The sequence below is a fragment of the Penicillium expansum genome, assembly GCF_000769745.1.
Source record: "Penicillium expansum strain MD-8 chromosome Unknown contig3, whole genome shotgun sequence".
Lineage (NCBI taxonomy): Eukaryota > Fungi > Ascomycota > Eurotiomycetes > Eurotiales > Aspergillaceae > Penicillium > Penicillium expansum.
This window is the reverse complement of record NW_015971301.1, coordinates 1-22,238: the sequence shown is the minus strand read 5'-3', so window position 1 is coordinate 22,238 and position 22,238 is coordinate 1. Positions and strand designations below refer to the sequence as shown.

Sequence of the window (22,238 nt, the reverse complement as noted above, 5' to 3'; positions counted from 1 at the left end):
TCATGGATCTCAAAAATAGTCTCATTTGTGGCTGATGCAGCAGGGAATGATGTGATGATTATGTTCAGGCCTTTGGAGAATTGCGGGGTTCAGGCACATATCACAGACTAAATTTACTAAATTCTAATTTCCCAACTATTTCCACTCAAAAGATGCCTATACCTATATCTACCTAGTTAGGTAAGTACCTTGTTACCCTAGCCAATGGACGTATCGGGTGAAATGGCAAGTCGGACATGGCCAGTGTAGCACGTCAACCTATGCCAAGACCCAAACGCCGCGATTGGACGAGCACTAGCCCACATCCTGGAGCAGGATAGACACCACGTGAGGCTGTCCCTGACAGACAGTTGGTGGAACAGGAAAGGCATTTTCGAGAGAAGTGGCCTGGCTATGAAGTCACCTGCGCGATTTAGTACTATCACTAGTTTAGGTAGTATTTCCCTTGGAAGGGGTTCCGCTATGGGTTCGATTTCAATGCTTGGCATGGATGTATAGATGTCTATAGATGTAAATATAGTATGTCTAGGTATTGGATATATATATGTAAGGCATAGAATAGATGTGCCACAATGACATTTAAGTTAAGATGAAGTAAAATCTAAGCAATCCTCCAACATATAAGTTCCCGAATCAGGATCTNTTTTTTTTTTTTTTTTTTTTTTTTTTTTTTTTTTTTTTTTTTTTTTTTTTTTTTTTTTTTTTTTTTTTTTTTTTTCCATTTTCTTATGGATTGGTGATATTTGGGGGATATATCAATATATCACGCATGTTAGAAAGAAAAAAGGGTATATCATACAACGTTGCAGGGGTACATAGTATAGTCGACATGGATGTATAGAAAAAAAAAGATTTCTTATCTTATCCTTTCTGTCTCTCCGCGTTTTCGGAATTTGAATGGAATTTTTTAAAAAAGAGATTTTTTTTTGCAAATTTGGAATTTATTTTATTAAATGCAGATCAGAAGGACAAGTTGGAGACACTCCTGACTGTTCCAATCGCATAATTTAGGTCTGATCACGATTCTTGTTACATACAACTTTCCAACCTCGCCTACCCCACCATCGCAAAGCCCTTCTCGCCAAGGCTTACTCCAGATTTCTCTTCTTTTATCTGTCCTCCCTGCCCTCTTTGATAAACCTCTTCTTCATTCTCTATACTACTTCCTCCCCTTATACCCCTCCCCCCAAGGTCCTCCCCCGATCAACCCGGATGACACAACCGCAGAAGACCATTGCCGTGGTCAACGCGACAGGCCGGCAAGCGGCCTCACTGATCCGCGTCGCGTCCGCCGTGGGATACTCAGTGCGCGCGCAAATCCATTCGCTGAAAGGCGTGATCGCACCGGAACTCCAACAGCTGCCCAATGTGACCCTCCTGCAAGGCCCGCTCCTCGGCAATATCGCACTGATGGACGAGCTCTTCAAAGGCGCCCAGCTTGCTTTCATCAACACCACCTCCCAGTCCGGCGACGAGGTTGCCATCGGTCGTGACCTAGCAGATGCCGCAAAACGTTCCGGCTCAATCCAGCACTATATCTACAGCAGTATGCCGGATCATTCTGTTCATGGCCCTTGGCCCGCTGTCCCGCAATGGGCGCCAAAGTTCACAGTCGAAAACTACGTTCGTCAGCTCGGAATGCCGGCTACTTTCGTCTACGCCGGTATCTACAATAATAACTTCACGAGCTTGCCATACCCGCTCTTCCAGATGGAGCTACTGCCAGATGGGAGCTTTGAGTGGCGTGCACCGTTCGACCCGGAAATTCCGTTGCCGTGGCTTGATGCCGAGCACGATGTTGGTCCGACTCTGTTGCAGATTTTCAAGGATGGAACGAAGAAATGGAATGGTCATCGGTGAGTGCAGGAAATACAATCATCAACAATCGGGATCTCTTCCGGGGGCCACGGATGCCCATCCGGGGATCCCTGGCTTAGATTACGCCCAAGAGATAAAGAACAAGAAACAAAGAAATGGAAACTAGCTAACACACCGCTTCTCATTTAGTATTGCTCTCACATTCGAAACACTCTCCCCGTTACAGGTGTGCGCAGCATTCTCGCGCGCCCTGGACCGCCCATGCCAATACGTCCGCGTACCCAAGATCGAGATCAAGGTCAATATCCCGCCTGGATATCGAGAACAGCTCGAAGCGCTGGAAGAGCTATTTGGTAGATGTGACGCTCCCTACTTCCCACAGCCCGAGTTCTCACAGCCCGCCGCTGGCTCACCAAAGGGTCTTGGCCCGGCGGGTGGAAAGGGTGCTGGTGCGGGCATGATGCAAGGACCTGGCGGTGTTATCTCCCTTCGGGTCACAGACGAGTCTCGGCATCTGTGGCAGGGCTGGCGCGATATGGAAGAGTATGCGCGTGAGGTGTTCCCTGTGGAAGAGGAAGCTAATGGGCTTGACTGGATGGTTTGAAAGTCTTGTTTTTTGATTTTTTGGTCTTTTGTGGCTCTTGCCCTCTGGCTTATTGATGACACTGCCTTGCTTTTTCTTTCTTTCTTACAACAGTTCGATTTGGGCAGAGACGTGCATGGTGATGTGTTCTGTGCATGTGAAGCTGCCCTTGCTGTTTCGGTCTGTTTTTTTTAATCATTGCATTCTTGGCGAACGGGCATGGGATATATGGACTTTCATGACTTAACCTCGGTTCTTAATCGGAAGATGCTTGGGGTCGCATCGGACGAGGTTCATTTTGCTTTGTGGTTTGGTTTGGTTTGATATCTGATCTAAATCACCGAAAAAAAGTTTTTTGTTTTTTTGTTTCGCTTTGCTTTTGCTTTTTACTTTCCAATATTGCTTTTGCTTTCTCTTTACTTGGTTCAATGAACCTCATCCTCAACCCCAAGCTTCGAAAAGGAAAAAAAAAAACAAAAACAAAATATGGAATAAGATATCCCGACTCTGGTTATTGGCTATGAGATCCATGGGCTCGAATCTACGATCAGGAATATGCCCAATTTCATTTTCCAATTTTTCACTTTTCACTTCCCTTCTCCTTTCACTTCTCAGGGAATTGCCCCCCTCTACCTACGAACCCCGAGATCAGATCCCGGACCTCGACCCCCCCGACTATTTTTCGTCTTTAACTCGTATCATTGCAAAACGTGCCTCGTGCCCGCTGACCCCAATTGACCAGTCCTGCAGGTCCCGTGCGTCCACGTTGAGGGTTTACACGCTGAACGTGCAGACCGCTCCTCTTATCTAACTGGGTCATGCATGAACAAATCAGATGAGGGGCAGTTCGGACTCGGACTCCGGAGAGCAAAAGGGGTTCAGTTGAAAGAGGGGGGGGGGGCTTGTAAAATACATACAGAATGCTTGCCAAGGTGAAAAGTGTATGAATATAATTATGTGATGTACACCTTTTGTGTATGGACTCTACTTAAGGTCCTATGATAATGAATTGCCGTCAAAATAAAGTATGCTTTATTTTTTTTTAGTTTTATCTTATATGCTTGCTTTTTCCTTCTTTTTCTTTTGTCCCCGCTTCTTTTTGTCTAATAGGAGGGATCGAGATAGAAGGATTTTAGATCTGATTCTTGTGGCTATGTACGTGGCGGTGCATGTTTATAGGATTTTCAGAGATGAGCTAGTTACGTGGTAGTATGTTGTATAACAATTTTAGGGAGTCAACAAGACAGGGTATGGTTGTTCTGGCCAAGGCATATAGCCTAAGTAAGGGCTATTTGCCTAAAACATGCTACTCATTGGTGGGAATGTATGCATTGGGGCTCCATTTGAAAGTTCCTATAGACATACGGTGAGCTTTGCTATCTCCTGCATCTGTCAAATCAGAGTCAAATCATTGAAGTGAGATAGATGGCTATCTCTTACAGTTTCACAGCGTAAACACCTATAGCATCCATGGATGTGAACTGAATTAGTCAACTATGTTATATGCATTTCGTACCACCTAGCAACGAAGCTATTCCTACCCTCCTTTACCCCTCCACAATATACGATTCTAAGCCCAACTAGTGCCCACCAGAACGTTCTGTAATCAAAAAGTACTAACATTGGACACGTTGAGATCCACCAAGATCAGCGTCAGAGTTTTCTCTTTCCTATGATGTAGTACTCGACACCTGAGGCCAAACCCCCACCATCCGTTGCCCGGACACTTGGGTACACAGAGATACTTGGGTTCTCCGCTGTAGTACCATGGAACAAGAAGTACCTTCAAGTATCGTCTTGTAGCTTTCCTTAGCTCTTCATCTGATGCGCGCATAGCTTTTTTTTTTTTTTTTTTTCTGTCCCGTCCCTGAATTGTTTTCTCCCCTCTTGATCTTTCCCTCCTCCATCTCTCTTCTATAACACTCAATTTTGCGTGTTTGTTCTATTTACCTTACGACCCATCTTCACGAATAAACATTATGTCTAACGATCAGTCCCTCCTTGACCGCGTCGAGATGCCTAGCATCCCTGAGGCGGCCATGAAGAAAATTGCTATTTTGGAAGAGCAGTTCTCTCGTGCTGAGGTTGAACAGTGTATGTTGATGATTTCCTAGCTCTCTCTTTCTCTTTTGTTATGGCGGGGCTGGTAAATCAGCTTGCAGGGTATACTCTACCATGGGGATAAGACAACGGCATTGAGAAGTGTAGAGTCATTGATGAACAAATTGCTAACATACACACTCTACAGTGCGCCACTCTGCCAAGCTCATGGCCCCCCTGATCAAGAAGCGCAGCGAGATCATCAACATCCCCGATGTGCAGGCTGAGTTCTGGATGCGCGTGTTCGCCAGTGCTCCCCCCGAGATCGACGAGTACATTCTGTCCAGCGACGCCCAAGTTCTCGGTGAGAGCCTCAAGAACATGAACGTTGAGCGATTCGAGCTTGATGCCCAAGGCAACGGCGAGCCCCGCAGCTTGCGCTTCACCTTTGAGTTCAAGACCGGTGAGGAGAACCCCTTCTTCACCAACGATAAGCTCGTCAAGGAGTTCTACTGGCGCCAAGAGGTCTCCAAGAACGCCGCTGGCAAGTCCCGCACCTGGGAGGGTCTTGTTTCCGAGCCCGTTCGCATCAACTGGAAGAAGGATATGGATTTGACCAAGGGCATGCTCGATGCTGCCTGTGACCTTGCTGAGGCCGAGAAGAAGAAGGGTGGTGACCGTAAGAAGTTGCCCGAGTTCGCTGCTCTTGTTAAGAAGGTCGAAGAGGCCCAGGCTGAGGCCGATGCCGAGGATGACGAGGATGATGAGGACCCCAGCCCCGTTGGCATGAGCTTCTTCGGATTCTTCGGTTACCGTGGCCGTGACGTCTCTGCTGCTCAGTCCAAGGAGGCCGCTAAGGAGATCGAGGCCCGCTGGGCCAAGATCCAGAAGGGCGAGGATGTTGAGGATGCTGGTGACTCCGAGGATGAGGATGAGGAGGATGAGGAGGAGGGTCTTGAGGAAATCGATATCTTCCCCGATGGAGATGACCTTGCTGTTGCCATTGCCGAGGACCTCTGGCCCGAAGCGCTGAGCTACTACGGTATGTCGATCCCGGATAGCGAGTGAGATGTTTCCCCCCACTAACTTCACCCGCAGTTCAATCCTTCCAGATCGGCGAGGAGCTCGAAGATATGGACCTCGACATGGAGGAGATGGACGGAGATGACTCCGATGAAGAAAGTGAGTCGCGTCCGCGCAAGAAGGCTCGCAACTAACCCATTTGCACCCGAAACGCCATGACCCTCCCCTTTTGATGATTTTTTTTTGCTTTTACCTAACCCCTTGATTTTGTATTATCACAGTGCAATGAGGAGGATTAATAATAAGACGAGGACGAATATGAGTGCCGCGATACAAAACGAGGACCATGTATCTAGTCGGAAAAGTTAGTTTGAACTTGAGATTCCCATACCCATACCAAACCATCCATGCATCCCAGTAGAGACCCAGCATAGACGGAGTAAACAGTACCAAGAAAAAGGAAGGAGATAACTTACCCTCATTCTTGCGCACAATATGTTTGATACGCGACATCCCATTCGACAACTTGCCCCCAACCCGATCAGCCAGCGTATCAACCTCATCAATCATGACAGCCTGATCCTCCAACTCACGACCCATATCATCAGCCTGTTGACGGAGGTTTCCAACAGTACGAAAAACACCATCAAGCTGCTCATCCTGCTCATGCATAAGCTCAGACTGGCGTTGTTGCTCCATAGAAGCATAATAATCATCCCCGCCACGACCGCGCTCCTCCTCTTCAAGCGCAGCATCAAACTCCGTAGGATTGGGCAACGTCTCGACAGCGGATTCGGAAACAGCCTGCTGTAGCTCTTGGTGCATTTTCTCGACTTCATCACCAACATCGTCGACGAGCTTGCGCCGCCGCTGCACCTCCTCTAGTTCCAGTCCATAGCGGTAGGGGTCTTGTTCGATTGCGCGCACGCTTTCGACAAGGTCGTTGACGTCCGCTGTTAGCTCGGTTAAGGTGCTTTCGAGCTCCGAGCGCGCTTGCTTCAGTTCTGGGTTGTTGGGGCTTTTGGCTAGCGACCGGATGCGGAGGTATGAGGAGAACAGTGGTCGGCTGGTTTGTAGTGTTGAGACAACGTCACTGGGAGCTTGGTGGTTAGTTGGGGACTTGTATTTTGGGGGATGCGGTAGGGCTCACGCTTGGACTTGTAGGAATGGGTCTGCGTGCTCCATGGTTGTGGTATTGGGGTATTGGGTGTGTTGTTGATAGTTCTCGGCCCCGGGTTCGTCCACGGGTGAGCCTGGAGCGGAGGCGGGTGGTGCTGACTAACATGTAGGGTGGGCCTTTGGAACAACTGCGCAGTTCTGGCCTGGAAAAACAGGGTTGCCGGGAATCAACTCAACCTTCGGTTGATGACACTGCAATTTAAGGATTTGTACATTTCGATGGGAAAAATGTAACGTCATTATACCTGTCTTTGAAGAAAACACTATGCGATATCTTGTTCGTCTTTTTCTATGGGTGTTCTGTGTCTCCTTCCCCTTCAGAGTGCTAAGGAGCTATATGCGAAAGGGTAATCCCAATGGCACAGATGCCCAAACTTAATAGGGATAGTAGTCCTTATCAGTCCATTTTCAATAAAATTGCTATTTATTATGGTATCGCCATACTAAAAAAATACTGCACCTTAACCACATTAGCTATATTGGATCTGCTCCGGGATCTGCTCTGCTCGGCCTCATATTAATTAATGCTTTCATCTTATACCTCAATTCAAATCACATGGCCTATATAGGGCTGATTTGCTAGGGTCAACTGAGTATCCCATAATGGAAACTCTGCACATCAATTATCGTCTATGAATTCTGATCTCCTATAGTAAAAGTTTCATTTTTTTACTCTATTTTTATACGCCGTTTGGGCACACAATATATCTTTAACTAAATATGTCTTGTTGAACTAACGAAGGGCTTATGTGACTTGGTAATAAGTACTTATTATATAAAGCAAGTAGTCTTCTGTATTGGGCCTTAACAACCTGTAGTACCTGGGCAATTCTGGTACTAGGGTGTGGTGCTACGGGGTACTACACCTATTAATCTGGCAAGAAGCAGTAGTAGAGAGGGATGTATGATCTATAATAAGAGATATTTCTAAACATATAAAATAAAGGGCTCAGAAGGAGCGATCCGAAACAGCGAAACATTGAGGGCTTTGTGTTGTGGTGGCCTTAGGGCACAATTTATGCCTCAGACATCAACTCCTCAGGACCCTGGGAATTTACAACACCCTTACAAGAGCAAGGGGGCTTCGCGGTGATACTTGTTAGACAGCCACTAAATAACTTCATATATCGTAAATTCAGCTTCTCATTCCTTGTTCGCCTTACAGCTTTCAGTCACATTCTTGCAAATTCGGTCGATTTGATTAAGGCGCTTGGAGGCCTTGGATGACTGAAGGCTGAGCTTTTGGTGTTGCCGAGAACAAAAAAAAAAAAAAAAAAAAGCCGAATGAAGCCTCTAGAAACACTAAACTCTAGCTGATTCAATTGTTGTGACTTGTTACAAATGACAGTGAGCGATTTAAAACCTTCCGAAATGGCTGCATTGCCTCCAGAAAAGCGACCTATTCGGCATGACTCTTCTCATACGCAAGGAACCATCAGTCTCCAGTCTTCCAAAACCTCCAAGCGCCTTAATCAAATCGACCGGATCCGTGCGAACGGTGTTGGTGACCACATCGCGCTACCACAATTGGTAGTTTGTGGAGACCAGTCCGCAGGGAAAAGTTCAGTCCTCGAAGGAATCAGCGGCTTACCATTTCCTCGACAGGATGGGCTTTGCACTCGATTTGCAACAGAAATCATCCTCCGACATGAACCCACGGATATCAAAACAACTGCAACTATCATACCCCATTCGTCCAGAAGCGATGAAGAAAAACGTCTCCTTAATGCTTATCACCACGTTCTTCACGACTTCGCCGAGCTGCCCAATATCATCGAGCAGGCGGCGAAGCTCATGGGCGTGCGTGGCACTGATGCGCAGGCGGAGGGTCCAGCATTTGCAGCCGATGTCCTCAGGCTTGAACTCGTTGGTAATACGGGCCTCCACCTTACCATCGTTGATCTTCCCGGGCTCATATCAGTCGCGGCGTCTGAAGAAGATGTCCAGATTGTTGAGAAGCTGGTGGACTCCTATCTGCAACACTCTCGGACCATAATCCTTGCAGTCATACCGGCGACCAGCGATGTCGACACCCAGGGCATCATCCAGCGTGCGAGACGGTTCGATGAAGATGGTCTCCGCACCGTCGGAATTATTACCAAGCCAGATCTCATCAACGTCGGCACAGAGGCACGTATCGCTCGGCTTGCCAAGAACTGTGACCGCACCAAACTCACGCTTGGGTTTTTTATCCTGAAAAACCCCAGCCCGACAGAGTTGAAGGCAGGTATGACCACAGAAGAGCGACGCAAGCTAGAACTAGCATATTTGTCCACCGGGGTTTGGAAGGAGCAGGGGCTAGATCCTTCACGCGTTGGAATCGACAAGCTGCGATGTTTTCTGGAAGAAATCCTAGACAGCCACATTGAGCGCGAGCTACCCAAAGTTCGTGAAGATATACGACGTCTTCTCCGGGAGAAAAACGAAGAGCTCGACGAACTTGGAGCGGAACGGGAGTCTCCAAACCAGATACGCATGTTTCTGACAAAAATTGCCACCAATTACTACAATGTCATTCAAGCTGGTGTTGATGGATTTTATGGCGGCCGTGATGCAAGCTTCTTTGAAATACGAGACGGACGACTCTCGGCTCGACTACGTGCCGCTATCTATATAGAAAACGAAAAGTTCTCCGACAATATCCGACAGTATGGTGAATATCGAAAAATCGGCGACCCAGATGCCAGGACAGACGAAGGTGGACAACTTCTTGTGACAGAAGAGGAGATGCTTGACTGGATTCGACAGGTATGATATTCTGCTTGCGGGATGACTTTCCATAATACTGAATCAACACAGGTATATGATCAAACGAGGGGCCAAGAGCTACCGGGTAACTACAACCAAGCTCTCCTTGCGGAGCTATTCCATGTACAATCATCGCGATGGGCTGAAATTGCTCGAGAACATATCGTTGTGATCTCGAAGATCGTATCGCAGTTTGTCAATGGCGCGCTAGAATACGCTATCAAAGATGGGAAGGTTCGTGAAAACATTAGTCGCCTAGTCAGCACCATGTTGGAGGCAAATGTCGACGCAGCGCAACATGAACTCGAAAGAATACTGCAAGATGAAACTCGACAGCCAATCACTTACAATCATTATTACACGGATAACATCCAGAACGCAAGAAACGAAGCCTCGAAGAGCCTTATTGAGGACTCTGTACGTGATGCAATCGCAAGTGATTGGGACGGTACACTTCACTTGCGGAACACAAAAAAGGACAGTGTTAGACTGGTATCATCCCTCAAAAAGCGTCTTATCGTCGACATGAAGGAGCAAGCATGTTCAGAAGCGAAAACAGACTTAGCTGCGTATTACAAGGTTAGTATTAGGTGTTTCGAACGTAATTCGGTCTAACCATCAACTAGGTTGCACGGAAGACGTTCGTGGATAATGTCTGTCGTCAAGTCGTCGAGCGACATATTCTAGCCAAGTTGGCCGATGCATTCAATCCCATGACGGTTAGCTTATATTCGGAAGAGGAGCTTATTAGCTTGGCGATTGAGTCGCCGCAGATTTGCCACCTTCGTTCGGATGCTCGCCAGCTGCAAGCTGCTCTAGAGCAAAGCCTCCGTGATTTAGCAGGATAGGGTGAGTGAGTTGGACTGCTCCGGACTGGTTTTTGCCTCCAAGGTTTTCCCATGTTCACTACGCGAACGCGGGAGCAGATGTATATATTAGGCGGTTTTTGCTGCATTTCTTTCAATCAATAATTACTTCATCTGTTTTTGGTACACTCATGTCGAGCGCGTTCCACTCTAATTCATTCATAATTTAGTATTCTTTTAAAACGAAATTCCTAGAAAGACTGCGGGCTTGAAGTCGAAGCCTTAAATTATCATTTTACACTCTCGTGATCAACGAGGTAATCTTACTGTACTTTGCGCGAACTCGTCCAAGGTATAATAATAGATTCAAGGCTCAAAGGTATCCTAATGCAGACTAGTGTCCTTTGGATGGGGCCAGGGAAATAGAGACAGAGAGATTGGTGGTAAAGCTGATTTGGAATATAATCAGACGGCCATCCTGGGCTAAAGGAGTCATGAGGTTTGGGCCATAACTTGGTCGTTCGTAAAGTGTGGATTGATCCGTTCCCGCGGTGGGTAGAATTTGGTCAAGGACACCATGATGAGTGGAGAATGCCTGACAATAGAGAGCTTCTAGGAGGTTCAACCTGATTTTTATCCAACCATCATCCTCACGGTTCTCAACTTTCCAGAGTTGGATGAAATTTGCGGATCGACAGCTATAACCCAGCCATATCAAAATACGAAAAGTAAACGGCACTGCCAATTGGGAAATTTGACGACCAAAGAAGATGAACATCCCGTAGATGACACTCGAGATCAAGTAGGGGCAGCCATGACCACGCGTGGTTGATCGGAGAGAGAGGCTGGGAGGAAGGTTTGTTTTGAAGAAGAGACGTGGGAGTCCAAGTATTTAAAGAGTTTTGCGGAGGCAAGAGTGACGGAGCACTAGAGAATGTATGTTATTTACTTCAAAAGTTTCAATATGTATAATGTAGGTAAGCATGAGCTTATGGTGGATAGTTCCTACCTTGATCATGCACTTCCAATCTTTATATCAGTGGTATATATCGACTTGATCCATGTCTGATTTGATGGTTGTAGTGAGTCCACATATATTATCTGTAGGAAATGGGGACAAGATTTGTACAGAAAGAGAAGGGAATGTCTATAGCTGATATTTATGTAATTTTCCAGTGGTCCACTTGGGCACATTTCTTTGTTGTATGGGCCTTTGATAGACGCTTACCCCCACGAGATATATTACTAAGGGGGATATTCCTACCTAGTTTTCCTGGCATCTACACGTCTATTTCAAAGCAAGTATCCTAGGTCAGCGCTCGATATCAACTTTCCACTTAGACACTATACTATTGTACACTCCTCAGAGTATTTCCATCTTAGCATACATCTGTATCGTTTTGTATACAATACCTTACACTGAATATTACATGGCTCAGGCTTAGTTAGGATCTGTGCGCGTGCAAAGCTTAATTCTGTTTTTATTTCAATTTGGTACCTGCTAGTAAGTTTCAATGTTTTGTTTTGTTTCTTACTTGGTTTTTTAATTTGATAATATGCTTCGAATACAAATAGTATTCTCCCGGAAACTTCCAGCTTCACTAAACATAAAATATGGACTACGCTTTAGATATGAACACAGGGCCCACGATTCAAGAAGTATTAGTTTCACCCCAGTATGATGACTGCATGAGATGTCGATTCAGCCGCTCCACTGTCGCTTCACTGACTGAACAATCCAGATAGGTTTTCGGGGGTTTTTTGGGGTTAGATCCTCCCTATATCCAATCATAGCGGACATCAACGAAATCTTACCATAAGCTAGCGCGAGCAACACGGCACAGGGTCTTAGCTCATAGGGCCCCGGCCAGCCCTGTAAACGAGTGAACGAATTGGCCATCTGAAAAGAAATTAAGTTATTGTTGTAAGGAGTAGTCCTTTGAATCTTAAAAATGCTTGATTGTCTCCCTTTTGAAATTTCTGTTGATCTTTCTGTCCATCAACGCTATATGTGCGATGGCCAACCACACTCTTTCACAGTGTACCGATCCAAAATATGTTTTCCAGTCCTTTGATAATCTCGGCAACTGCTACAACGCAGCCGGGGACACATTAGCTATTAACTTCACTAATGTTGTGGAAAAGTGCCTGAACGATTACTGCAAGAACCCATATCCTGACCTAGGTGGCTGTGGGAATTGGCATGGCACGGCATCCCTTCCATTTCTTGTCAGCACCGCGAAGGGCAGCCAATACTTCTGGAACAATGCTACCTGCACTGGGGTCAGTGATGAGGTGAATACAGACATCGGAGGACCTGGCGTGCGTTATTCCAACTCTACCCGAACGAAACATCCATGTTAAATTTACACCATATAGGTCTTTGTCTCCTACTTGATGCAACTGGGAATAATCTTCTATTTCTGGATCCTCCTTCGATCATTTCGCCTCTTCCCACTCCTGATCTCCTTTTGCACCAGAAGAAAGCAATTTTACGACGCGACATCTCCCGCAAACCAAACCAAAGGAAACACCATTCCCAGAATCCGACATTTCTTGAATCAACACGACCGCATCATGAAGACAATCCTCGTCGAGTTCCAAGAAGCTCAATGTTTCTTCATGCTCGCCTCACAATCCGCTATCTTGCTCGCTAAGAAGTCAACTACTATCTTCCAATCCAACACCATGCCCTCCCTCTGGGCAAATAATGGCGTTGCAGGGGTAGTTTCCAGTGCCGGTGTATTGCCCATTGTTATTGGTATGTGGAGTCTCCAGAAGATGCACTTGACAGAGCCCTGGATTTTCCTTTTGTCTGTTACAACCATCATCGTATCTGAGTTTGCGCTGTACTGGACACATGAGACTCCCTCAGTTGGCCAAATCAGTCCCTTTGAATATAACGGATGGCCGGAAAGTTGTGGCGGGTATGCGCCGCCATTGATTTACTGTACGGATCCGACCGTGGAATCTTCCCTAAGGTTGCCGCTTCTCTTATTCTGGGAAGTGCTCAATCCTTATTGCTTGACTGTATTTGGATTGGATGTGATCTTGTGGGTTTGGCCATATGTTGTCAGGATAGTGGATGTTGAGAAAATTTGTCAGAAGACTTGCGCTCGTCTCGGCCCCCGCGATTTCCCCTCCAAAATTCGACGACTGCTCGCTTCGACTTGGGGCGAATGGCTCAAGAGGCTACCTAGTCTTCTCACATTCTGCGTTGAGGCACTTTTTCTCGCAGCCGTGTTTCTGGAATGTATGTGTTTTGCCGAGTTTGGGCACCTCAAGGTGATCGACTTTTCCGGCTGGGGTTTTGGCCAGATTGTGGCGATGGCTATCTGGTTCCCTGTGGCCAGCAAATATGCCTACCTGGTCTTATGTGAGTTGTACACCGTACTTAATATTGAGGTAGCAATCTCTGACTATTTTGGCAGTTGGCACCGAATCTTACTCGCAAGCTCGCATGCCTAAGTCTAATTCCACCAATAACGGTGATATAAGAAAAAAAGAAGCTTATGATGTTGAATTGGCGGCTCTGCAGTCTTCTGATGTTATTGAACACAAGGCCCAAGATGGACAAGAAGCCGATCGACGATGAACCAGACCGGGAAGCTGTTCTTTTGGTACCTATTTTGGCCAATTTCATATAATGAGGCGGTGGGAGATCGAAATAAAGACGAAGTGATTTCAGATGAAGGGATAAAGAGAAGAGAAGAGAAGGGGAGGCGAGAAGGAAGTGAAGAGGAAGTGCGGAAGAAGTGAGGAAGGAGCGAGGAAGATCTGGTCAGAGTAAATGTATCAAGGAGAAGGTAGGCTTTGTCTCATCTTCGTTTATCTTTATAGTTCATTTTGTTATTGGCATTTGTGTTTCATTCTTCTCTTGCGCTCTGCCTCTTATTGCCATAAAATTGAGGAGTCTTAAATAACTGGAAGGTAGAAAAATATTTCTTCATCTTTACTTCTCACAATCAAGTGAATTACGGTCGTTGTATATACACATTTACGTATGGGATAAAGCTTTAGATTAAAAGAACAGTGAGTATTCCTCAGACTGTATAAAGTGAAGCATCTTCAAGATAGCTCAAGATAATTCTCCCCCCGCATAGCAGCATGTATGTAAAAGCGAGCTAAATGGGGTCAATGAATTCATCATCATCAAGATAATTCTCAAATCCATTTAGAAACGCAATGTGCTGTTCAAATACATGGCCCCCCAGTCAATGCGTTGCGTCTTCCCGTACATTGTCCATTCATTTTCCAAACCACCTGAAGTGGTTTCCATCATCAGGTTATGTTTCAAAGTCTTCCCATTTAGCTTCTCTAAGACTAACGCAATTAGGTAAGTGTTATGCTCATTGTTTGAGTAATCTGATAGGTAATGTAAAATCATCACCGTCCTCTGACGATTCATGATCATGAGAACCTTACGATCCCAATCGGGTAGTAATTTCCCGAATGTTTCGGCCTAGTAATTTATATCGACACTCTCTCATTATGCATATTCATAATTGCGGTGTGATAAACCCCTCTCAAAATCCATCCGGGTCGGTTATTCAAAGCCAGGATCCAGAAGATCAGCGCCCAATAGATAACAACTCTAACTCGGGTTTGTTGCCGATACCCCGCAAAGTTATACATATTCAAGTTGACAGCCCTCCATTGCGAGCACTGCCATTAACATCTCTAATTAAACAATGCAAACACCCAATATCATTGAAGTTCGACAGTACCGCCTGTTCCCAACGAATCTCGTCCCAAACTCACCGAGACCTTTATTACATTACAAGAATGTCCTCGCTAGGAGACCCAGCAGCTCTCATTGCGACCCAGCCGACGTCTGGGACATGTTCAATCAGAATGGGTGGAATGTGCAGTGGATATTCCGATACGGTGAAACACAACTGTCACACTACCACTCCAAGGCGCACGAGTGCATGGCAGTTCTCTCGGGTACCGCCAAGATTAGATTCGGTGTAGCGGACACATCCGATGATCTGTTTGAGAATACACACGGATCTTCTTGGGAGGAAGGCGGGATTGAACTGGAAGCCGAAGCTGGCGACGTTTTTATCATTCCTGCTGGTGTCGCGCACAAGACATATGACGCGAAGCCTGAAGCAGAGTTCAAGCTCTTAACACCAGGGACTGGACATGGTATTGAGGCCAATGACCCGAGGAAAGCGTTGGATGATATTCAGTTATCTGGCTACACCATGATGGGAGCTTATAACGGTGGTGACTGGGATTTTGTCAAAAGCGGGGGAGACTTTGAGAAAGTATGGGCTGTTCCGAAGCCGAGTCTTGATCCTGTATTTGGAAAGTCCGAGCGAGGTCTTTGTAGGACATGGCGGGGAAGTGGCACTGCGTCTGCCCGTCTGTAAGCTGTGTTCATAGCCGCTGCATAGTATACGAAAAGAGTACTTTCCTTGTTACATATAGGATAGTTCTCTGTATGAAATATGGTTTTCTCCCTTTATATACATCAAGAAAGACACCAAAAAAGGACATCCAAACAATAACAGAGTGTTATTATCTACTGCGTGCCCAATGTGATCTCAGGTAAAATATACAAGACCATTACGGTCGACAATTAAAGGCTTCTGTCGTCAAGGACAGAGGCCATGCGAGGCTTAATGCTCTTGTTTTCATTGTAGAAAAAGCCTTTGCATTTGCATAAAGGTAGAGGGAAACCTAACTGAATAGGAAAAACCTCAACCAAGGCAAGGAAAAAACCGTGTGAATTCTAGAAGCCCAATCATTCAACAGGGAAGATCGATAATATCGTTGCTCAAACATCAAGGTCCAGATCCGCATCCCCATCCGTTGCAAATTCCATAATTGCACCAAGACCATTATAAAGAAACTGGGTGTGCCCGCTTTGCTCTCCATCTTCACTATTAGCTGGCGTACGCCCTGCTATCGCAAAGGTTGTAAAGATAACCGCAGAGAGGATAGGGAAGAACTTCATATTGAGGGATGTTTGCCTTCTCAGCGGGAATAACGTGAAAAGATGAAGAAAATCGAAAGATATATTTCAGTGCACATGCTACATTGTATACCCCTTCCGGCTTGATGTTTTCGGATGATCTTCCTCAGGGCTCCCCTCGGGGTTCCAAGGTTGACTCCAAACATGACTAAGCGGCTTCAGGCGCGCCCGCGGGGAGAGATAAAAAAAAATTGCGATAACAATCCCCCACAGTATATGGAGTCCCTCATTTTACGAATTCACGACTTGTTTTGTGCTTTTTATGATACCTGATCTAGCATGACCATCCGAAATCCTCTTCCACTCTCCGATGAGTGGAGGGATCCAGACGAATATGTCCAGGCTCTCCTCTCCTTCGCAACTGAATCGGTCATCTTCATGAACCTTTGCGGTGGCGTACATATCCTCGATTTCTTGACGCGCGATCCCGATCTATATGAGTCACTACTCCCAGAAGACTGGCGATCATTCTTTGAACATCACGACATCCACAGCATCTTGCAACTGCTACTACGAGAGGACATTAGCCCGCTGTGCGAACCCTCCGAAACAGACACAGGCTCCGAGAATGGCAGGACTTGGAACGGAGGCGCGTTCCCGCCTGCAAGCCTTCTAGAGTACATCCGCGACATTCGACGTTTTAGCTTCGACCGCGAGTTCACCACACCCGAGAACAGTCAACCTCTCCCAAGCCACATTGCTATGGGCATGAACAAGAAGAAGAAACACGAGGTGGAGCAATTCTCTCGCTATGTCGCCTCTTTGTCGGACACGGTCAATGAACGTCGCGGGGAACCATTGTCTCACATTGTTGATTTTGGTTCAGGACAAAACTACCTGGGGCGCATGCTGGCAAGCTCGCCCTATCATAAACATATCATTGCCATTGAGCGAAAGCATCAATACATCAGCGGTGCTGGTCGCATGGATGTTCATGCTCGACTGGCTAAGGAGGAAAAGAAAAAGACAATGCATAACGCAAAGCTGAATAAGTTGAAGAAGCAATGCATGGACTGTACCGACACCCCAGAACTAGCCCCGAACTCAACCACTTCAGAGAAGCCTGAAGTTCCTGGATTGGACGTGGAAGCACAACCGGAACCGAGTAAAACGGTGCCAGAAGAACCTGCTGGGCAGGATGAAGACATCGAGGTCTTTAACATGCTAGGCGATATGACCCTAGAAGCTGATGATGTGCTCAGCTCGAAGGACAAGCCACACGTACTGCATGTACCAAAGGCACGACCGGAGGTCGATACGAGAGGCACTGTCAGCTACATTGAACATAATATCCAAGATGGCTACCTAGAACCGATCATCGAGCATGTCGTGGACCCAAAGACATCAGTTGAGACCCGGACCAGCACCGAAGAAGTCATCATTCAACCAGCAGAAAAGAAACAGAGTGACGCCCGGGTGATGGTCGTCTCTCTACATTCATGCGGAAACCTTGTCCACCACGGACTCCGCTCACTAGTTCTCAACCCTTCTGTTGTAGCAATCGCCATGATCGGCTGCTGCTACAATATGGTGACAGAACGATTGGGACCAGCAACATACAAAATCCCCATCCTTCGATCCGCCCACCCCCGCCTGAAAAAAACCGGATCTACATGGGATCCCCACGGATTCCCAATGTCCAAGCTCTACGAGAACTACCAAGCAAAGACCACAACAGGCTTCAAGCTCAACATCACAGCCCGTTCAATGGCCCTACAGGCACCCCACAACTGGGGTCGCGCCGACAGCGAAGACTTCTTCACGCGCCATTTCTACCGCGCTTTGCTGCAGCGCGTTCTGCTGGATCGTGACATCATCCCTAAACCCGACGTTCCCGATGACCTCTACAAAGACCACACAGAAAACCCCAATGCCGAGGGTATAGCACTAATCGTGGGATCCTTACGGAAGTCCGCGTTCGAGTCTTTCCCCGCATACGTGCGTGCTGCAACGGTCAAATTGAGCCAGGATCCGATCCGTGGCGAGCTGGTTAAGGAGCGCGTCTGTACCATGTCCGAAGAAGAGTTCCAGCGCTATGAGGCTGATTACCTACACACGCGCAAGAATCTCAGTATTGTGTGGAGCTTGATGGCGTTCAGTTCTCAGGTTGTTGAGGCTGCTATTGTGGTTGATCGCTGGCAGTTCTTGCGCGAGCATGACTCTGTCAAGGAGTGTTGGGTTGAACCGGTATTTGAGTATGGTCAAAGTCCGCGTAATTTGGCTATTATTGGGATTAAGAAATGATCCCTGTTATGGTTTGGTTCTCAGTTGGATTTAGATAGGGCTGGGAGTTTGTACTTTGGGGTCTTGGGGTATTTTGGGTGTCTCAGTACATGACGGGTGGTTTACATTTGAACATACTTGCATAGAACATATCTCTTAGACTGTGGAGATGCCTAACCTAGCAATGTGAACGGCAACTAGGCCACGACAAGTTTTGACGAGGCTCTGGAGCCCATTTCAACCTATATATTGCGATTGACGTCTGCGTTCGGGAAGCGCGGCCTGCTCTATTTCTCCCCAACACATGCACCTCTAGCTATGTGGATGCCTAATTATCATCAGATGGAGTTGTAGCTGTTAGATCTGACACAGTGTCACCGAGACCTTCCTCATAGAATTCCTCGAGCAGTTTGCCGTTGGCAAATACTGGGAACAGTTCCCAAAAGTTCAAGTATCCGATCGCGACAGGGATTGCCCTGCCTACTCAATTACTATCCACGTCTGACGGGTTGCCTGCCGATCAACTCTGAGACACATTGTGGGAAACATACAGGCTATTTTACCACTAGACCATAACAATTTCCTTTTCCCGTGGTATACCTTATTGTGAGGGGCTAGATACTCCGTCGGCCCAATGTGGTGCTCCTCCGTAGAACTTGCATATATCATCTGTATCCGGTCGTCTCATTATTGAGGCTGGTAACCATCTGACCAATACTGGGACTTATGGCGAATTTGAATACGACAAGGATGCATGAACCAATCACCTATAAGCTGGACGGTATAAATTTTTTAGGGATTAAAATAGGATCTCGTTCCTTCTAAAACCCCGTGCGGTTGGGATCTACCTCAGGCCCAATCAAACTGTGTACGTGAACGAGGGTATCGGAAAGAGAATCTTTTGGGAACGAGGCAATTTAGTTTTCCTGGGGCTGAAATATTCACTCAATATCTCTCAGGTTGGGATGTGTGTGGAGCCTGTTTTGAGAAGAAATGAGCACATATTCTCATGATGACAGCGCTTAAGGCGTAATTGAGGCCATTAAAAAGCAGATGGTCGAACTGATCTCGAATTACAGCCTAACAACTTAGACTAGAAGAGCACATTATTACTACTCGCCGCTTTGGCCCTTTGTCTTCATTTGCTTTGCTATATGCTGAACTGAATACACGTTACGGAGTGCCAGAGTTCGAAGAGACTATATCTACTTTCATGACATGACAATGGAGTATCGATAGATCTACAGAGGGTTGCTTTACATTGTCTCATGGTTTGTTTTAATTATATTGAGGTAAGATTTACGTGAATTTATAGCGCATTGCTTCCTTGGGCAGAAGTCCTACCATCAGACCTGTGATAGTGGAATGGTGGCTGCGAGATCCCCCACATGGCAGCGTACAATATCTAACCCCTGCAATTAATCAAAGATCTTAAGAAGAAATATGTCCTACCCCTGCCCTTCATTGATTCAAGTTCATAGGCAAAACGGAATGGTCGCTCGACCCTTGTCCTCTTTCCCGCATCTTTCAAAAGACCGCCTTGCGCTCGGCGTCGTATATTGAAAAACAGCATTATCAAACTTGTGGCTGTGGCACTTTTGTTATCATGGCAGCAATACCTTTTGTGGGCGAATCTAAGGAGTCAGCCAACATCCGGACAACATCGAGGGATAACCAGGCGAACAGGGACACCCACAGCTTAGAAGATAAGAATGAGAGGGAATTGCTTGAGCACCCCGATCAGGTTACCCAGGAAGCGCAAGTTGGAGTCCAAAAAGCCGAAGCTACGGCTTTGGTATGGTCCAAAACTGCCTTGTATGCGACATATGCATGGTAAGTCCAGTCAAGGCCTCGAGGGCTTCTGTGAAATAAATCAATACACTCACCACCCGAATTGGTTGCCAAAGCAAGATGAGACAATAGCTAATGTGAAATACTCACTGCTAGGATCTGGTTGTGTTTCTTCGTGCTGTCTATGCAATCCTCGATTAGCAGCAACGTCATCTACTACGCATATGCAAACTTCGCTTCGGCTCCCCAAATATCCCAGGCATTCATTGTCTCGACAATTATTGGTGGAGTTCTTCAACTTCCTATCGCAAAGACTCTAAATCTATGGGGTCGCGCCGAAGGCTTCCTGGCTTTATTGCTGGTATTCATCTTGGGACTCATTGTGATAGCCTCATGCGATGGTCCCAATGGGTTTGCAGCTGGTTACACCTTGTACTGGATTGGTTATGCTGCTCTGAATTTTATCCTGACGGTCTTCGTTGCCGATGCGTCCGGGCTGCGAAACCGAGCTTTCGTCTACGCATTTATCGGTACACCCACGATATGTACGGCGTTTGTGGGGCCTCTTGTTGCTCAAGCTTTCCTGACCCATTCTACTTGGCGTTGGGCTTACGGCTGTTTCGCTATCATCACCTTTTTCCTCTTTGTGCCTCTTGCTCTCGTGTTCAAATTCTACCAACGCAAGGCCGAGAAGTTGAATCTTTTTATTCGGCTCCCGAGTGGTCGAACGACGGCGCAGTCATTTGTTCATTACTTTCACGAGTTTGATGTTGTTGGCGCTTTCATCCTCATGGCTGCCTTCATCCTATTCCTTCTGCCCTTCAGCCTTGAGACTTATGGTTTTAGCGGGTACTCTTCCGCGACCTTTATCGCCATGGTTGTCATTGGAATCTTGCTATTCCCAGTCTTTGCTGTTTGGGAGCGGTTCTATGCTAGAACCCCTTTCATCAAATGGGAGTTATTCAAAAACCGCACAGTTCTTGGAGCTTGCATCCTGTCGGCCGTGATCTTCTTTAACTACAACACGTGGGATCAGTATTTCTACTATTACGTGCAAGTCGTCTACAACCTTGACACCTCAAAGACGGGATACATGACACAGACATATGGCGTTGGGTCGACCATCTGGGCAGTTTTGTTCGGCATCTGGATTCGCCAAACCAAACATTTCAAGAACGTCTGTCTTTACTTCGGTGCGCCATTAATGCTACTTGGCGCGGGTCTTATGATTCACTTCCGAGGCTCCCAAAGTAATGTCGGATATCTGGTCATGTGTCAAATATTCATTGCGTTTGGCGGTGGCACTCTTGTCATTGGTGATGAGATGGCTGTCATGGCAGCCGCTGATCGAGATAGTGTCCCGTTGATGATTGCTATAATCAGCTTGTCCTCTAGCTTTGGTGGAGCTATTGGTTACGCCGTTGCAGTCGCCATTTATTCCAATACATTCCCCCAGGCCCTACTCAGTGCGCTTCCCGATTCGGCAAAGGCTGAATATGCAGCTATATACGCCGGTGGATCTGCAGCTCAGCTCCTGCACCCCCCTGGTAGTGCGACAAGGAACGCGATCAACTACGCGTGGGCATACAGTCAGAAGTACGAATGCATTGCTGCAGCTGTTCTTCTCATTCTTGCTTTTCCAGCAATTGCCATGTGGACCAATTACAATGTCGACAAAAAGCAAGTGAAAGGAACCGTCATCTAACGTTTGAAGTGCATTTCGAGATATATTGTGGCTGATGCGCGTAATATGACCACCGAATGCGATGCAGATAGGTTTCTTGTCCGAATATTATATACATGTATTCTTCGTATGATTTTACTTTTTTTTAAAAAGTGGATCCATAGGTGCGTTCGCCTTTTTCCTAACAGGTGAGCTCATCTGCCAGCTGAGATGTTTCGATGGAATACAATAGTTCCTTAGCGACATGTGCGAGGACCCAAGGAAGTTGATATGACTTCCCGTTGGCTGAACTGATTTCTAATTACAGATGTGGAGTCTGAATTAGACCTCCGTAAAGCCCACAAAGCCCATCCCCCCCCC

At 46.6% G+C, this 22,238-nt stretch overlaps 8 protein-coding genes across 8 annotated transcripts; 7 read left to right on the top strand and 1 right to left on the bottom strand.

Annotated features, from left to right (window-relative positions):
* Nucleotides 1-1,212: 1,212 nt before the first annotated feature.
* Nucleotides 1,213-2,422, top strand: PEX2_000080 (NmrA family NAD(P)-binding protein; the record flags this gene model as incomplete). Its single annotated transcript, XM_016737286.1, has 2 exons — nt 1,213-1,856; nt 2,008-2,422. 2 exons carry the CDS (start codon nt 1,213-1,215, stop codon nt 2,420-2,422), a joined length of 1,059 nt encoding a protein of 352 aa, XP_016599001.1.
* A 1,958-nt stretch (nt 2,423-4,380) lies between these two features.
* Nucleotides 4,381-5,658, top strand: PEX2_000070 (histone chaperone napB; the record flags this gene model as incomplete). The annotated part of the gene is made up of 3 exons (XM_016737285.1): nt 4,381-4,495; nt 4,650-5,483; nt 5,540-5,658. 3 exons carry the CDS (start codon nt 4,381-4,383, stop codon nt 5,656-5,658), a joined length of 1,068 nt encoding a protein of 355 aa, XP_016599000.1.
* An 81-nt stretch (nt 5,659-5,739) lies between these two features.
* Nucleotides 5,740-6,649, bottom strand: PEX2_000060 (SNARE domain protein; the record flags this gene model as incomplete). The annotated part of the gene is made up of 3 exons (XM_016737284.1): nt 5,740-5,816; nt 5,941-6,557; nt 6,615-6,649. 3 exons carry the CDS (start codon nt 6,647-6,649, stop codon nt 5,740-5,742), a joined length of 729 nt encoding a protein of 242 aa, XP_016598999.1.
* Nucleotides 6,650-8,014: 1,365 nt separating this feature from the next.
* Nucleotides 8,015-10,239, top strand: PEX2_000050 (putative dynamin GTPase; the record flags this gene model as incomplete). The annotated part of the gene is made up of 3 exons (XM_016737283.1): nt 8,015-9,391; nt 9,443-9,970; nt 10,018-10,239. The coding sequence occupies 3 exons, from the start codon at nt 8,015-8,017 to the stop codon at nt 10,237-10,239; spliced, it is 2,127 nt and encodes a 708-aa protein (XP_016598998.1).
* A 1,974-nt stretch (nt 10,240-12,213) lies between these two features.
* PEX2_000040 (uncharacterized protein) lies at nt 12,214-13,792 on the top strand (the record flags this gene model as incomplete). Its single annotated transcript, XM_016737282.1, has 3 exons — nt 12,214-12,519; nt 12,577-13,573; nt 13,629-13,792. 3 exons carry the CDS (start codon nt 12,214-12,216, stop codon nt 13,790-13,792), a joined length of 1,467 nt encoding a protein of 488 aa, XP_016598997.1.
* A 1,096-nt stretch (nt 13,793-14,888) lies between these two features.
* Nucleotides 14,889-15,575, top strand: PEX2_000030 (cupin domain-containing protein; the record flags this gene model as incomplete). Its single annotated transcript, XM_016737281.1, has 1 exon — nt 14,889-15,575. One exon carries the CDS (start codon nt 14,889-14,891, stop codon nt 15,573-15,575), a length of 687 nt encoding a protein of 228 aa, XP_016598996.1.
* An 884-nt stretch (nt 15,576-16,459) lies between these two features.
* PEX2_000020 (uncharacterized protein) lies at nt 16,460-18,424 on the top strand (the record flags this gene model as incomplete). Its single annotated transcript, XM_016737280.1, has 1 exon — nt 16,460-18,424. One exon carries the CDS (start codon nt 16,460-16,462, stop codon nt 18,422-18,424), a length of 1,965 nt encoding a protein of 654 aa, XP_016598995.1.
* Nucleotides 18,425-20,009: 1,585 nt separating this feature from the next.
* Nucleotides 20,010-21,899, top strand: crmC (siderochrome-iron transporter crmC; the record flags this gene model as incomplete). Its single annotated transcript, XM_016737279.1, has 2 exons — nt 20,010-20,236; nt 20,396-21,899. 2 exons carry the CDS (start codon nt 20,010-20,012, stop codon nt 21,897-21,899), a joined length of 1,731 nt encoding a protein of 576 aa, XP_016598994.1.
* Nucleotides 21,900-22,238: the final 339 nt, after the last annotated feature.